We start from the raw sequence: 15,568 nt of genomic DNA, 5'->3' as shown, positions 1-15,568 counted from the left end.
CTGCCAAGTGGCTTAATCCTGCTCTTATTTCTTTAGTACATATGTAGATGCAAAAGGTGATTGACTCAGCAACTGACTCTACTGTGTTAACGTGTGAGTGCTTGAAATGAGCCACTGGGTGGTGATGTTCCATTCCCTCCCCTCGAACGCAAGCATTTACTGCCGAAGCAATTGATTCTAGTATGATTTGACGGAAATATCTTCACTGTCTCGTTAAAGTTGTAGGTCAAACATGGCATGTCAATGTGTCGTGAGCAGTGAATTTACTTCAGACAATTGAAACCAAAGTAATCCCTGTTCAACTGCTAGCTCACTGAACCATGCATTCAAGAGGGCGACCAAGGGGTTGCACAGAAGCTGCAAGCAATATATTATGGCTCCTCCTTTTAGATTGACAAGTTCCATGCACACACCATTTCGACAAAGTCTAGTTTGTGCTGGAGCTGGCAGAAAACTTGTTTCTATTACCCAGCAGCATAAACAGACACATGTGACATTATGTAGCAAATGTTTTGGTATTGCAATTAAAGTGAGAGGCAATGAGAAACTTGGTGAAAATTAAGTCTGTCTTACTGATTTTTCTAATTATGTCAATGTTGTTCGTGGTTGCATACTTGAGGTAAGCGTTCCAAAAGCAGAATGCAGTTTAAAAGCAAAGTCGCTAATCTGTAAATCTCATAAGCTGGCAATTGTATGAGAGATGTTTGTCTATTATTTATGACCGTACTAATGCTACTACCCTGTTCTTGTTGAGTAGAGTATGCGGAACATGCTTCTGAAATGAAAGCAGGATCTGCGGCAACATTAACTGCATCACAGGTTTCTGCTGGAACATCCTCCAGACATGCTTCACATCAGCAGCCAGCCACACAAATAGAAAGTAAGGTGCCTTATGATCAGTTGGATCTAATTTCGACCAAAAATGGCAGAACTGAAGTAAGTGACGGGATCCCAGAGTTCTCTACTGGAAAAGCAATGTCTATTAAAGAAAGGTAATGATGCATCAATACTTCAATATTTTAAAAGGGTAAAGTAGTCCAGCCAGAGTGCATGGATTCAAAATGGTGCTAATCTCTCAATGGAAACATAAATATGAAAAATTTATAAATTTATATAAATTTATAAATGTTTTAAACACAGTACCTTAGTGCATGCATACTCACATTTTGTCCTTTGTCCTAGTTTCTTGATGGCGTTGCTGCCTACGAGGTAATGTGCCAGTGAGCTATTAGATAACTTTGCAGTTAAGACTCGTTTTGAAAAGTAATTGTGTTCAAGTACTTTTGGCTGAGCAAATTGAGCTAGAACTTGATGCTCTTTATTTTAATGGGAAATCATGGTTTAGTTTTATTTCTGTCACAATCTCCTGAAATTCTAATACTGAGGAATTATAGCAAACCATTTTTCTTTATTGTACAAGTAAGAATCCATTGGACTTTCCAAGAATATTAAGTATTTCCCGAAATTCAGCATGGGCGCTTTAATGCTCCCCCCTAACTGGGAATAGTTATAGGTTAAAGACTGTAATAGAAACAAGAAAACAATTTTTATTAAAAACCTTGGCCACAATCTTGACAGTAGGAGTGTTTCATGCAATTATAGGCTGCATGCAATATAACCATATCAGAAGTTTGAGTTTCCAAACACTGAACGTATTTTAGAGGGTGGAGGCCACTTTTCAGAACGTGCTGCTGACATAGCCTCTGAAACACTGATATATGTCGATATTTTCTTTACGCTGCCAAACTCACTGTGGTTCGCTGGCTTTTTCTATTTAAATTTTTGGTCGTCTTCACTACCCCCATCTTCTCACCATTTTGTATTTGCAGCCCCTATCTCTTTTTACCCTTAATAATTATGCAGTATTTTTTCCACTTTGTGTGCTTCCATCTCCCTGAACCTTTGTGTAAAAGAACATTGAGTAGGTCATTAAACCAATAAACTCCTACTTGGCAATTGGCATACCTTGTCAGTTTTCATCCCTCTCCACTATACTGCGAGAGGACACCTCAGAGGGCAGTGAGGCTATATGGGTAGAGATCAGGAATAAGAAGGGTGCAGTCACAATGTTGGGGGTATACTACAGGCCTCCCAACAGCCAGCGGGAGATAGAGGAGCAGATAGGTAGACAGATTTTGGAAAAGAGTAAAAACAACAGGGTTGTGGTGATGGGAGACTTCAACTTCCCCAATATTGACTGGGACTCACTTAGTGCCAGGGGCTTAGACGGGGCGGAGTTTGTAAGGAGCATCCAGGAGGGCTTCTTAAAACAATATGTAAACAGTCCAACTAGGGAAGGGGTGGTACTGGACCTGGTATTGGGGAATGAGCCCGGCCAGGTGGTAGATGTTTCAGTAGGGGAGCATTTCGGTAACAGTGACCACAATTCAGTAAGTTTTAAAGTGCTGGTGGACAAGGATAAGAGTGGTCCGAGGATGAATGTGCTAAATTGGGGGAAGGCTAATTATAACAATATTAGGCGGGAACTGAAGAACATAGATTGGGGGCGGATGTTTGAGGGCAAATCAACATCTGACATGTGGGAGGCTTTCAAGTGTCAGTTGAAAGGAATACAGGACCGGCATGTTCCTGTGAGGAAGAAAGATAAATACGGCAATTTTCGGGAACCTTGGATGACGAGTGATATTGTAGGCCTCGTCAAAAAGAAAAAGGAGGCATTTGTCAGGGCTAAAAGGCTGAGAACAGACGAAGCCTGTGTGGCATATAAGGAAAGTAGGAAGGAACTTAAGCAAGGAGTCAGGAGGGCTAGAAGGGGTCACGAAAAGTCATTGGCAAATAGGGTTAAGGAAAATCCCAAGGCTTTTTACACGTACATAAAAAGCAAGAGGGTAGCCAGGGAAAGGGTTGGCCCACTGAAGGATAGGCAAGGGAATCTATGTGTGGAGCCAGAGGAAATGGGCGAGGTACTAAATGAATACTTTGCATCAGTATTCACCAAAGAGAAGGAATTGGTAGATGTTGTGTCTGGAGAAGGGGCTGTAGATAGCCTGGGTCACATTGTGATCCAAAAAGACGAGGTGTTGGGTGTCTTAAAAAATATTAAGGTAGATAAGTCCCCAGGGCCTGATGGGATCTACCCCAGAATACTGAAGGAGGCTGGAGAGGAAATTGCTGAGGCCTTGACAGAAATCTTTGGATCCTCGCTGTCTTCAGGGGATGTCCCGGAGGACTGGAGAATAGCCAATGTTGTTCCTCTGTTTAAGAAGGGTAGCAAGGATAATCCCGGGAACGACAGGCCGGTGAGCCTTACTTCAGTGGTAGGGAAATTACTGGAGAGAATTCTTCGAGACAGGATCTACTCCCATTTGGAAGCAAATGGACGTATTAGTGAGAGGCAGCACGGTTTTGTGAAGGGGAGGTCGTGTCTCACTAACTTGATAGAGTTTTTCGAGGAGGTCACTAAGATGATTGATGCAGGTAGGGCAGTAGATGTTGTCTATATGGACTTCAGTAAGGCCTTTGACAAGGTCCCTCATGGTAGACTAGTACAAAAGGTGAAGTCACACGGGATCAGGGGTGAACTGGCAAGGTGGATACAGAACTGGCTAGGCCATAGAAAGCAGAGGGTAGCAATGGAGGGATGCTTTTCTAATTGGAGGGCTGTGACCAGTGGTGTTCCACAGGGATCAGTGCTGGGACCTTTGCTCTTTGTAGTATATATAAATGATTTGGAGGAAAATGTAACTGGTCTGATTAGTAAGTTTGCAGACGACACAAAGGTTGGTGGAATTGCGGATAGCGATGAGGACAGTCTGAGGATACAGCAGGATTTAGATTGTCTGGAGACTTGGGCGGAGAGGTGGCAGATGGAGTTTAATCCGGACAAATGTGAGGTAATGCATTTTGGAAGGTCTAATGCAGGTAGGGAATATACAGAGAATGGTAGAACCCTCAAGAGTATTGACAGTCAAAGAGATCTAGGAGTACAGGTCCACAGGTCATTGAAAGGGGCAACACAGGTGGAGAAGGTAGTCAAGAATGCATACGGCATGCTTGCCTTCATTGGCCGGGGCATTGAGTATAAGAATTGGCAAGTCATGTTGCAGCTGTATAGAACCTTAGTTAGGCCACACTTGGAGTATAGTGTTCAATTCTGGTCGCCACACTACCAGAAGGATGTGGAGGCTTTAGAGAGGGTGCAGAAGAGATTTACCAGAATGTTGCCTGGTATAGAGGGCATAAGCTATGAGGAGAGGTTGAATAAACTCGGTTTGTTCTCACTGGAACGAAGGAGGTTGAGGGGCGACCTGATAGAGGTATACAAAATTATGAGGGGCATAGACAGAGTGGATAGTCAGAGGCTTTTCCCCAGGGTAGAGGGGTCAATTACTAGGGGGCATAGGTTTAAGGTGAGAGGGGCAAGGTTTAGAGTAGATGTACGAGGCAAGTTTTTTACGCAGAGGGTAGTGGGTGCCTGGAACTCGCTGCCGGAGGAGGTAGTGGAAGCAGGGACGATAGGGACATTTAAGGGGCATCTTGACAAATATATGAATAGGATGGGAATAGAAGGATACGGACCCAGGAAGTGTAGAAGATTGTAGTTTAGTCGGGCAGTATGGTCGGCATGGGCTTGGAGGGCCGAAGGGCCTGTTCCTGTGCTGTACATTTCTTTGTTCTTTGTTCTTTGTTCTTTGTTCTTGCAACCTTGGAGAAGAGTGCTTTTTCATCTTTAAGCTTTCACTTTTGATGACGAGTATATGCCCAAAATATTTTTAGCTACTGCTCACCACCCCACTGTGTATTTCCAGGATTTTCTGGGGGGTTTTATTTATGATTTCCAGCAGTTGTAATTTTTTATTTTATTACTTCTATTTCCAGTGTGGTTCATTTGTAGCGCATCTGTTTTGCAGTTGTTGATGCTGAAATGTTTTGTTTTGAAAGCTGCAGAGGGTTCAGTACTGAAAAAAGGTTAAATTTGTTTAGTAAATATTTATTTTATATGTGACCTTTCTGAGATCGCTTCTGAGTTAATGCGAGCAGGCAGCATTTTCTGATGCAAGTCTTTTGTGAAGTCCTGGCAGCCCTCCAACCGTACAATATACATAATTGCTTGCTGAATCTGTTCACTATATTTGGTAATTGATTTCTCGTATCCATAATAGGGCCTTGGCTTTCTCTGTCCGTAAGCATTCTTCATCACTCCGTTAGTTCGCAAATCGTTTCTTCACTCTTCAGATTCCTAACTTCATTTTAATTGTCAATTTAAAATAATCAATATATATTTCCAGTGCATGTCTTATAAAGTATTAATATTTGAGCATTTGGATCAATTGAATCCCACTGTAATATACATATGTTCAACTAGTTACTGAACATCAATCTCGCCAATAGCAAAATAGGTAGAATGGCTGTAAAACCTCACTCCCCATCTTTCAATCGTTTTAATCACTCCTAAGATATTTTAATTGACTGCAATTATGATTTCCTAACACCTGTTTGTTTTAAAAAGAAGCTGCTCTGTGAATGTTGAATTGTATTGAAAGTACGTTTTTGTCTTTTGATGATCAGTGAATGTAAACAGGTTATTGAACTAGAAGATTAATGTACCGGAGGATTTGAGTATCACAAATCCTGGTTTCCCAGATCCCTGCAAAAACGGTTATACATTTGTGCATGTGTTCTTAATGCCCGGCTTTGCGATTGACCCCTCGGTGATTCGTGTGACGTAGTCAGTGACTGGCTGAGATATAGAGACTGGGGGATTATAATTAGCAATATAATTACCTCTGGAAATGCAATGCTGGTCAGTCTCATAGGCCCTGAAAAGGAACAACTTAAATTGTTGAATCTCATTTCTGCATGTAGTAAATACTTCTTAGAGGTTTAAAAAGAATCAGGTTTTACTTATTTCTCATAGTTTTCTTTTGTCCCCTTTTTTTCTTCTAGCTCTGATTTGACTAACTCACCCAGTGTAATTCACCCTCTTTCTCCATTGTCCTCTGTTTCTTTCTCGGTCAATGAGGAAGCTGGCCGCTGTTGCCTTTGCCATCCCTCATCAGCTCAGGTTTCCAGAGGTTCAAATTATATTTGGGAAGATGGAGGCGTAGTGGCATGTCACTAATCCAGAGACTCTCGACAGTGCAGAAAGAGGCCACTCGGCCCATCGTGTTTGCGCCAACTCTCTGAACGAGCACCCTACGTAGGCCCACATCTAACCCCCACTTCACCTTTTGGACACCAAAGGGCAATTCAACATGGCCAATTCTCCCCACATATCTTTGGACTGTGGGAGGAAATCCATGCAGACACAGGGAAAAAGTGCAAACTCCACACAGACAGTCGACCAAGGTCGGAATTAAACCCGGGTCCTTGGCGCTGAGAGGCAGCAGTGCCACCCAATTGATGATCATGAAACCATTGTCATAAAAAAACATCTGGGGCGAAATTCTCCGGAAACAGCGCGATGTCCGCCGACTGGCGCCCAAAACGGCGCCAATCAGACGGGCATCGCGCCGCCCCAAAGGTGCGGAATGCTCTGCACCTTTGGGGGCCGAGCCCCAACATTGAGGGGCTAGGCCGACGCCGGAGGAATTTCCGCCCGGCCAGCTGGCGGAAACGGCCTTTGTTGCCCCGCCAGCTGGCGCGGAAATGACATCCCCGGGCGGCGCGTGTGCGGGAGCGTCAGCGGCCGCTGACAGTTTCCCACGCATGCGCAGTGGAGGGAGTCTCTTCCGCCTCCGCCATGGTGGACACCGTGGCAGAGGCGGAAGGGAAAGAGTGCCCCCACGGCACAGGCCCGCCCACGGATCGGTGGGCCCCGATCGCGGGCCAGGCCACCGTGGGGGCACCCCCCCGGGGCCAGATCACCCCGCGTCTCCCCCCCCCCCCAGGACCCCGGAGCCCGCCCACGCCGCCTTGTCCCGCCGTTCAAAAGGTGGTTTAATCCACGCCAGCGGGACAGGCAATTTATCGGCGGGACTTCGGCCCATCCGGGCCAGAGAATCCAGCGGGGGGGCCCGCCAACCGGCGCGGCCCGATTCCCGCCCCCGCCGAATATCCGGTGCCGGAGACTTCGGCAACCGGCGGGGGCGGGATTCACGGCGGCCAACGGCCATTCTCCGACCCGGCGGGGGGTCGGAGAATGACGCCCCTGGTTCTCTAATGTCCTTTAGGGAAGGAAATCTGCCACCCTTACCTGATCTGCCCTACATGTGACTCCAGACCCACAGCAATGGGGTTGATTCTCAACTGCCCTTTCAAGGGCAATTGTGATGGGCAATAAATGCTGGCCCAGCCAGCGACCCCCACTTCCCATGACCAAATTTTTCAAAAAATATTTGAGCTGAATGCAGAAAAAGTCTCCTAACGGCATGTATAATCATGGGTCACTGCACAGAGGGAGACCATTCAACCTGCCGCCTGTGTCTGCACTGACAGCTAGTCTTACTAACCCACTTTTTCGCTTGTAGCCCTGCAATCATTTCCTCTTGGCTATTTATCCACTTTTGAAAACCTAAATTATATACACGCTCTATAGATTTCTGGAGCTGTTCCTGCAGATGGGAAGGCAGCAGAAGTCACGCCACTGGTTGGGGAAGGAGCAGCAAACGGCCATTCAGTCCATAGGTTGTGCTCCGCCATTTAATGGGATCCTGTCTGATATGATATGATCCTCAACTTCACTTTCCCACCTTATCTCCATGACCCTCGATTCCCTCACTGATGCTTAACCACCCAGCCTCTAAGGCTGTCTGCAGTGGAGAATTCCCTGGATTCGCTACCCTCTGGGAGAAGATATTCCTCCTCGTCTCTATCGCAAGTGGGCGGTCCCCTTACTCTGAGATTATGCCCTCTGTTCCTAGACTCTCCCACAAGAGGAAACATCCTCTCAGCATCTACCCTGCCAATCCCCCCGAGAATCCTATATGTCTCAATAAGGTCGCCCCTCATTCTTCTTCACTCCCAATGAGTACAGGCCCCAACCTATTCAACCTCTCCTCATGGGAAAATCCCTCCATTCCAGGATCAACCTTGTGGACCTCCTCCAATGCTGGTATGTCTTTCCTTAGATAAGGGAATTGTAACTGTTCACAGTATTCCAGTCATTGTCTAACTAGAGCCTTGTATAGTATCAGCAAGACTTCCCTAGTTTTATATTCCGGTTTCATCGAGAAAGTCCTCAAATCTAATGTAAAGAATGTGATAACAGAATATTGATATGATTGGGCAGAGACACACCAGATTTCTGAGAGGGAAACGGTGTTCTTTATTGAGGATATTACTGCAGAATAGATAAGGGAGAACCAGTGGATGTGGTGTATTTAGATTTTCAGAAGGCTTTTGATAAGGTCCCACACAAGTGGTGAGCAAGCAAAATGGGAAGCCATGGGATTTGCGGAGGATAATATTCTGTCATGGATTGAGGATTGGCCAATGATTAGAAAACAGAGATTAGAAATAAAAGGATCATTCAGCAGGTTGGCAGGCCGTGATTCGTTACCGCAAGGATCAGCTATTCATTCACAATCTATATCAATGATGTGCAGACTAGGTAGATTGATCATGCTAAATTGCCCCTTAGAGTGGGGTTTCAGGAATGGGGGTGGGGGGGGGGGGGGTTGTTTGGGCCTGGATAGTGTGGTCTTTCGAAGGGTCGGTGCAGACTCGATGGGCTGAATGACCTCCTTCTGCACTGTAGAGGCTGTTTAGCACAGGGCTAAATCGTTGGCTTTGAAAGCAGACCAAGGCAGGCCAGCAGCACGGTTCGATTCCCGTAACAGCCTCCCCGAACAGGCGCCGGAATGTGGCGACTAGGGGCTTTTCACAGTAACTCCATTTGAAGCCTACTTGTGACAATAAGCAATTTTCATTTCATTTCATTTCATCTCCGTTTGCTGCCTAAGTCATGGCGCCATTGTTCTTTTACTGACTATACTAAATCTATGTCTTCTGGTTCCCAACCCTTCAGCCAACAGGAACAGTTTCTCTCTTATCTACCCTGTCTAGATCCCTCATGATTCTGAACACTTCTCCATTCGACCTCTTCACTTCCAAGAACAATAGCCCCAGCTTCTCCAAACTGTCCGTGTTGCTGAATCCCCCATCCCTGGATGCATTCTTGTTAATCTTTTCTGCAACCTCTCTAATGCCTTCACAGAGGGCAGCACAGTAGCATTGTGCATAGTACAATTGCTTCACAGCTCCCCGTGTCTGCGTGGGTTTCCTCCGGGTTCTCTGGTTTCCTCCCACAATCCAAAGATGTGCAGGTTAGGTGGATTGGCCATACTAAAATTATCCATTTGTGTCCAAAGTTGTTTATATTAGGTGGGGTTACGGGGATATAGCAGGGGTGTCGGGCCTAGGTAGGGTATTCTTTCAGAGGGTTGGTCCAGACTTGGTGGCTGAATCTCCTTCACTGTAGGGATTCAGTGAAACTAAATAGATATAACTGAGCCAAGTAAATATAGCTTCATAGTATTTTGTTCATGAACGCTAGTGATGTTATACCTTATTAAATGGTTATGATTAAAGGCTGATGTAGTGACATTATGTCAATTAACTTGAGCAGGCTTTGATCACAATGAAGAGCACCACATGGGTTGCACAGGCAGTGGCACTACACAAGTTTCTGTGCAATTGGGGATATACCGGGGGCGATTCTCCGATATTGAGGCCAAGTGTTCGCGCCGTTGTGAACGCCGTCACATTTCACGACGGCGCAAACCGGGATGGACACGACTTATTCTGGCCCCCACAGTTCACGCCGCTCCAGCGTCCTTACGCCGCGCCAACCCGCGCATGCGCAGTTGGGCCGCGCCATCCAGCGCATGCGTGGGGAACGTCTTACGCACGCCGGCCCCTCACCAACATGGAGCCAGTGTTCTGGGGAAGGAGGTAGGCCGGGGGGGGGGGGGGGGGGGGGGAGGAGGAGGAGAGGAGAGAGAGGCGGCCCGCCGATCGGTGGACCCCGATCGCGGGTCAGACCCTATTGGAGGCCACCCCGGGAGAATCGCGTGCGGGGGTCGGGGCGGCGTGGCGCGATTCGCGCTGCGCCCCGGCGATTCTCCCACCCGGCATGGGGGGGGGGGGGGGGTGGTGGTGAGAATAGCGCCCACCGTGCGCATCCTGTCTTCCCTTTAAGATGTGCAGATGTACAGCCGCGGGCCATTTTTACCGGAGCAACGCGGTGCAGTATACCAACTGCGGACAGCATACAACAGTTAGAAGTTGATGACTAGTCCACCTGCATCATTTGTTGAGTTTACTATTATGGTACTTTCAAACCAGAATAACAGAAAAATTGTAACAAACTTCAAATATCAATCTCCTAACTTCTGTTTAGCTGCCACATTTAAGCAGTTCCCGATTATTTGACCACTAGTCAAATAATGTTTTGGGGTGGTGCAAATTTGGGGTTTTGTGCTGGATATTCTCTGGGTATCAGCCTCACCAGTCGACCCTGTGAGCAAGCCTTGCAGCTACACATCCTAAGATCTAGGCTGCATTTTTTTACTGCCCAGCATATATCTAGGCAATGATATCAAACAAGAATCATAATACAGCATTCATGCTCCAAGTGCCATCTCTTGTAACATCACACATTTTGCCAGGTGCGTGTTCTCCTTATGAAAGGTAAACTGAAGGACATTTTTAGTGAAACAGGATGAACGTGTGCAAATAAATCTGTTTATTTTATGTGAATGAAAATAATACACCTTTCATTGTGAAATTGGCTTCATATTCATCTAATTTTATAACTTCTTAGTCACAGGCAGACTTTCAAACGAAACCCTATTGAAACTCCTCTCTCCTGGTTTCTTGTTACCAGTTAGTAGAGCTCTCTCACACTTTCTGTTTCATGAGATCTGTGACCCTTGTTGAAAGTGCAGACAACTAAATTGTCAATTACTGAAACCCTAGAGCATAGGCGAAGAATAAATACCTCATTTGGTAGCTATCCATTCTAGGTTAGCTATTCATATTGAAGGAAAACGATCTTTATTGATAGCCAAGGAATTGTAAGTGACAGTCCGAAAATGTGCAGGTTAGGTGGATCGACCATGCTAAATTGCTCCTTAGTGTCCAAAATGTGCAAGTTAGGTGGGAATTGATGTGTTATGTACTCTGGGATAACACAGGCTGCAACTGGATGCAGCTTTAACCAAAAGACACTCCAGACCTTGAAGTTAGTTCAATCTGATTTATTGAACCAGTAGCACAGTTAGCACAGTTCTCTATGAGTTTGACTCTGCTAACCTAAGTGTGGTTACTCTGTCTGACTGAACCAGACTAGCTCTTAGCCACGTGCTGGAGGTGTGATACTGTAAATATACCCTGACCCACTCTGTAGATGTTCATCAGTGGAAAGAGGCGGAGTGTGAGTGCCTTGTGCCTTTTATAGTGAGATACCACCCCTGAGTGTCCTGCCTGCTCATTGGTCATGTCCTGTTCTCTGTGTTCATTAGCTGCCTGTCTGTGCCTGTCTGTATATCATTATCTGCATGTCCGCATATCATGACAGGATTAAGGAGATAGGGCAGGCAGTGGGGCTGGGTGGGTAGCTCTTTCAAAGGGTCGGTGCACATGACCAGATGGTTTAATGACCTCCTTCTGCACTGTAATGATTCTATGATCATTTCAACTGATTGACGTGCTTGGGGCCTTCCCATTAATTCGAATCAACACAACATGCATAAAATAGTTTAATTAATGGTGATATTAGCAATGATTTTCAATATGGGTACTTAATAAGCATTAAGATAATTGTGAATTTCCTTGGAATTTCGTCAACTCTAACACCAGAACTTTCTGCCCGTTAATTGCCACTTAAGGACTGGTTTCCCCAGGCTTTAAATGTCACCCATAAAATCACAGCAAGCCCAGGTAAGCTGCAGGAAAATCACCCACAGAATTTTACACGCCCCCCGCCCCAACCCCCACCCCGCCTGTAAAATTCTGCCCATTGTCTTCCCACAAAGCCCCACCACCTTTTACAGCTAAGGGACAATTTAAGTGTCATAGCCATCATTTATAAACTTCAGGATACAAATTTTTATGCATTAAGTGAGAGATCTTAACCCCTTCCCGTGTTTGCCATATAATCCAGATATATGGGTTACGTAATATCTGGCCTATTCTTCTGTGGAAACTTTATAACTTAAAAGTTATAAATTTCTGAACTATTGATCCTCCTGCGCTCGTGAAATTCAATATTTCATTTTCCAAGCTGTGTAATTTATCTCCTAGAGTGGTGATCGCTCCTTTAAACTTGCTGGTATGACTTATGCCAGATCCTTTTTCCAGGATGGCTTTGCTGAAGAGAAGTGGAGAAGAGGACTGGAGGAACAGAGTTAACAAGAAGCAGGATAATGGCAAAATGACCAAGGCCAGCCACTGTGCCCAATTCCAGGAAACCGAGCATTCTTACATTAAAAAGGTAATGCAGTTTGCAAGGCGGCACATTGTGTAAATGGCCTCCAACACAGTAAATAGCAAAATCATCACCTCTTATTTTGGGTTTGTGACTTTGGAAGTTGAGGTTGGAATGCTATTTATTATAGACCTGCCTGCATACACACTACATGGTCTTAAAAGCTATAGAAAATTGAATGGCAAGGGACACAATAAAAAAAGATAGAGAACTTAAAAAGACTTGTATTTAACAACCTCAGGATGTCCAAAAGTTTTTTCAACCAGTAAAGTACTTTTGATGTGCAATCACCATTATAATGCACCAAAACAGCAAAATAATAATAACCAGCGATAAACTGCATTTTATATATTTATTGTGAGATAAATATTGCCCTGGAAAACAGGAATAATTCATGCTCTTTATCGAAGTAGTGCCACGAGACCTTTACTCCGCCTGAGAGAGCAGATGCAACCTTTTCTCATACAGGGGGATGGTAGCATCACGGTAATATTACTGGGCTAGTAATCTGAAGCTTGGCGTAATGCTGCAGAGACACGAGATCAAATCCCACCACAGCAACTGAAGAAATTTAAATTCAATTAATTAATAATTCTGGAATAACATGCCAATCTCATAAGCAATGAAAATACTGGAGGCAATCTGCTGTCCTTACCTGGTTTGGCCTACATGTGACACCAGACCCACACTCTTACCTGCCCATTAAAATGGCCTATCAAACTGCAAGAGAAAAGTTATATAAAAATAAAACTGAACAGATTGCCCATTGTTATCAAAACGTACAAGATCCCGAGGGGGGATGACAGGATGGATGCAGAAAGGATATTTCCTCTTTTGAAAGAGACTAGAACTGGGGGACAAAGGGGTCTCCCATTTAAGACAAATGAGGGAAAACGTTTTCTCTCAGAGGATCTTTAGTCTATGGAATTTCTCTTCCCCAGAGAGGAGTGCAGGCCTCGACTGACTAAATGTGACTCCAGATTGTTACCTGCAGCCTGAAGTGGCATAGTAGACCACCCAGGTTGGACCGTTCCACTACAGACAGACCGCAGTGGTTCAAGCAGGGGGCTCACCATCACCTTCTTGAAGGCAATTAGTGTTGGGCAACAAATGCTGGCCTTGCCAGTGACATCCACATCCCATGAAAGAATTTTTTTTAATGGTGTTGGTCATCGGCAAATTCAATTCACTCAATGATATCAAGAAATGGCTGAAGCGATTGGATAGCAAAGACAATAATGAAACCTTCCTGGCTGTAGTACTGAAGACTTGCGCGTCAAAATCAACCACACTGTTAGCTGTTCCTGCCATCTGTACCAGTGCAGCCAGTAGGCATCTATCCGCCAATTTGGAAAATTGTCCCAACATGTCCTGTCCAAAAAGCAGGAAAAATCCAGTCTAGCCAATTACTAGGCAATTGATCTATTCTTATTCATCAAAAAAACTGGTGGAAACTGTTGTCAACTCTGCTACCAAGAAGCACTTCTGCATTGTCAACCAACTCTCAAAGCCCAGTTTGGGTTCTGCCAGGGCCACCAGACTCAAGACATTCTTGGTCCAAGCGTGGGCAAAAAGCCGATTTCCAGAAGTGAGGTGAGAGTCATTATCCTTGACATCAAGGCAGCATTAGACTTCAGGGTGCATCAAGTAGCTGTGGTAATCGGGCGGGGAAAGCTTGCCACAGGTTGGAGTTACTACTTAGTACAAAAGATAATGATTCTGTTTGTTGGCAGTCAATCATCTCAGTCTAGTGAAATCACTGCAGGGGTTCCTAAGGGCAGTTTCCTGTTCCTGCCATCTTCTGTTACTTTATCAATGACCTTCCCTGTATCATAATGTTGAAGTGGAGATCTTCACTGATGATTGCACAGTGTTCAGCATCATTCGTAACATCTCAGATACTGTCCACATGTAGCAAGACTTCAACAACATTGAGGTTCAGGCTGATGAGTGGTAAATGTGCACCGTGCAAGTGTGCGGCAATGACCATCTCCAACAAGAGAAAGTCTAACCATCTCCCCTATGATATTTAATGGCATTACCATTACTTAAACCCATGTCATCAACATCCTGAGTGCTACTATTGCGCAAAACTTAACTGAACCCTTTCAGTGAAAAACATACTCTTCATCTCAGTACTAAATGATTAGCTCTTCATACTGAAACTGTGCCTCCTTGTACTGATTCCCCAGCCTGAGGGAAAAAAACTCTACCCTGTCAAACCCCTTCATCATCTTGAATGTTTCAATGACATCACCTCTCCTTCGAATCTCCAGAGCATTTAGGCCCAGTTTACTCAGCCTCTCATTATATAACAACTTTTATCTTGGGGATCAATCTAATGAACCTTCATTGTACTCCCTCCAATGCAAGTGTACTCTTACTTAAATATAGAAACCAAAATTGCACGCCGTATTCTAGATGTGATCTCAGCAAAAGCCCTGTAGAATTGTAGCAATACTTTCTAATTCTCGTACTCCAATTCCCTTGCAATAAAAGCCAACATGCTGTGTGCTTTCCTACTTGCTTGCGGTACTTGCATCCTAACTTTATTGTGTCCTTGTACGAGTATCACACCGGTCTTTCTGAACATCAGCATTTACAAGTTTCATGCCTTAAAAACATTGTGTATCCATTCTTATGACCAAGTGAATGACCTCACGTTTTCCCAAGTTATATTCCATCTGCTACCTTGTTCCCCACTCACTTAATTTGCTTGTGTCTGTTTGAAGCTTCTTTGTGGCCTCCTCACAGTTTGCATTCCCACTTGGTTTTGTACCTTCAAAAACCTTGATACATTGCTCGCTGTCTCTTCATAGACATCTTTAACAGAGATTGTAAAAACCCAGGCAGTTAGTCATAGACTGCTAACTTGAAAACGCTCCATTTATCTCTACTCTCTGCTTCCTGTCTGTTAAACATTCCTCTACCAGTACTAATATGTCCCTAACTCCATGAGACCTTACCAATTTGTGTGGCACCTTATCAGATGCCTTTTGGAAATCCAAAAATACTACAATCTACTGATTCTCCTTTATCTACCTTATTAGTTATGTTTTTAAAGTAAACTAACAAATTTGTCAAATAGAATTTCCCCTTTGTAAAACCTTGTTTCTAATCATACCACGCATTGTTAGGATTTCATTAATAATAGATCCCAACATTTTGGTTCTCCAT

General features: G+C 44.6%; 1 protein-coding gene across 14 annotated transcripts in view; it reads left to right on the top strand.

Moving 5' to 3' along the window:
- svila (supervillin a) overlaps nucleotides 1–15,568 on the top strand; it is a 433,091-nt gene that overhangs the window by 302,474 nt on the left and 115,049 nt on the right. For all 14 annotated transcript variants that reach the window (XM_072508365.1, XM_072508366.1, XM_072508367.1 and 11 more), the window contains 2 exons: nucleotides 758–992; nucleotides 12,265–12,397. In XM_072508365.1, coding sequence (XP_072364466.1) covers nucleotides 758–992; nucleotides 12,265–12,397 — 368 coding nt within the window. The remainder of the gene's footprint in view (nucleotides 1–757; nucleotides 993–12,264; nucleotides 12,398–15,568) is intronic.

This window comes from Scyliorhinus torazame, chromosome 6, assembly GCF_047496885.1.
Source record: "Scyliorhinus torazame isolate Kashiwa2021f chromosome 6, sScyTor2.1, whole genome shotgun sequence".
NCBI classification, from domain to species: domain Eukaryota; kingdom Metazoa; phylum Chordata; class Chondrichthyes; order Carcharhiniformes; family Scyliorhinidae; genus Scyliorhinus; species Scyliorhinus torazame.
This window is presented reverse-complemented; position numbering and strand designations above follow the sequence as displayed.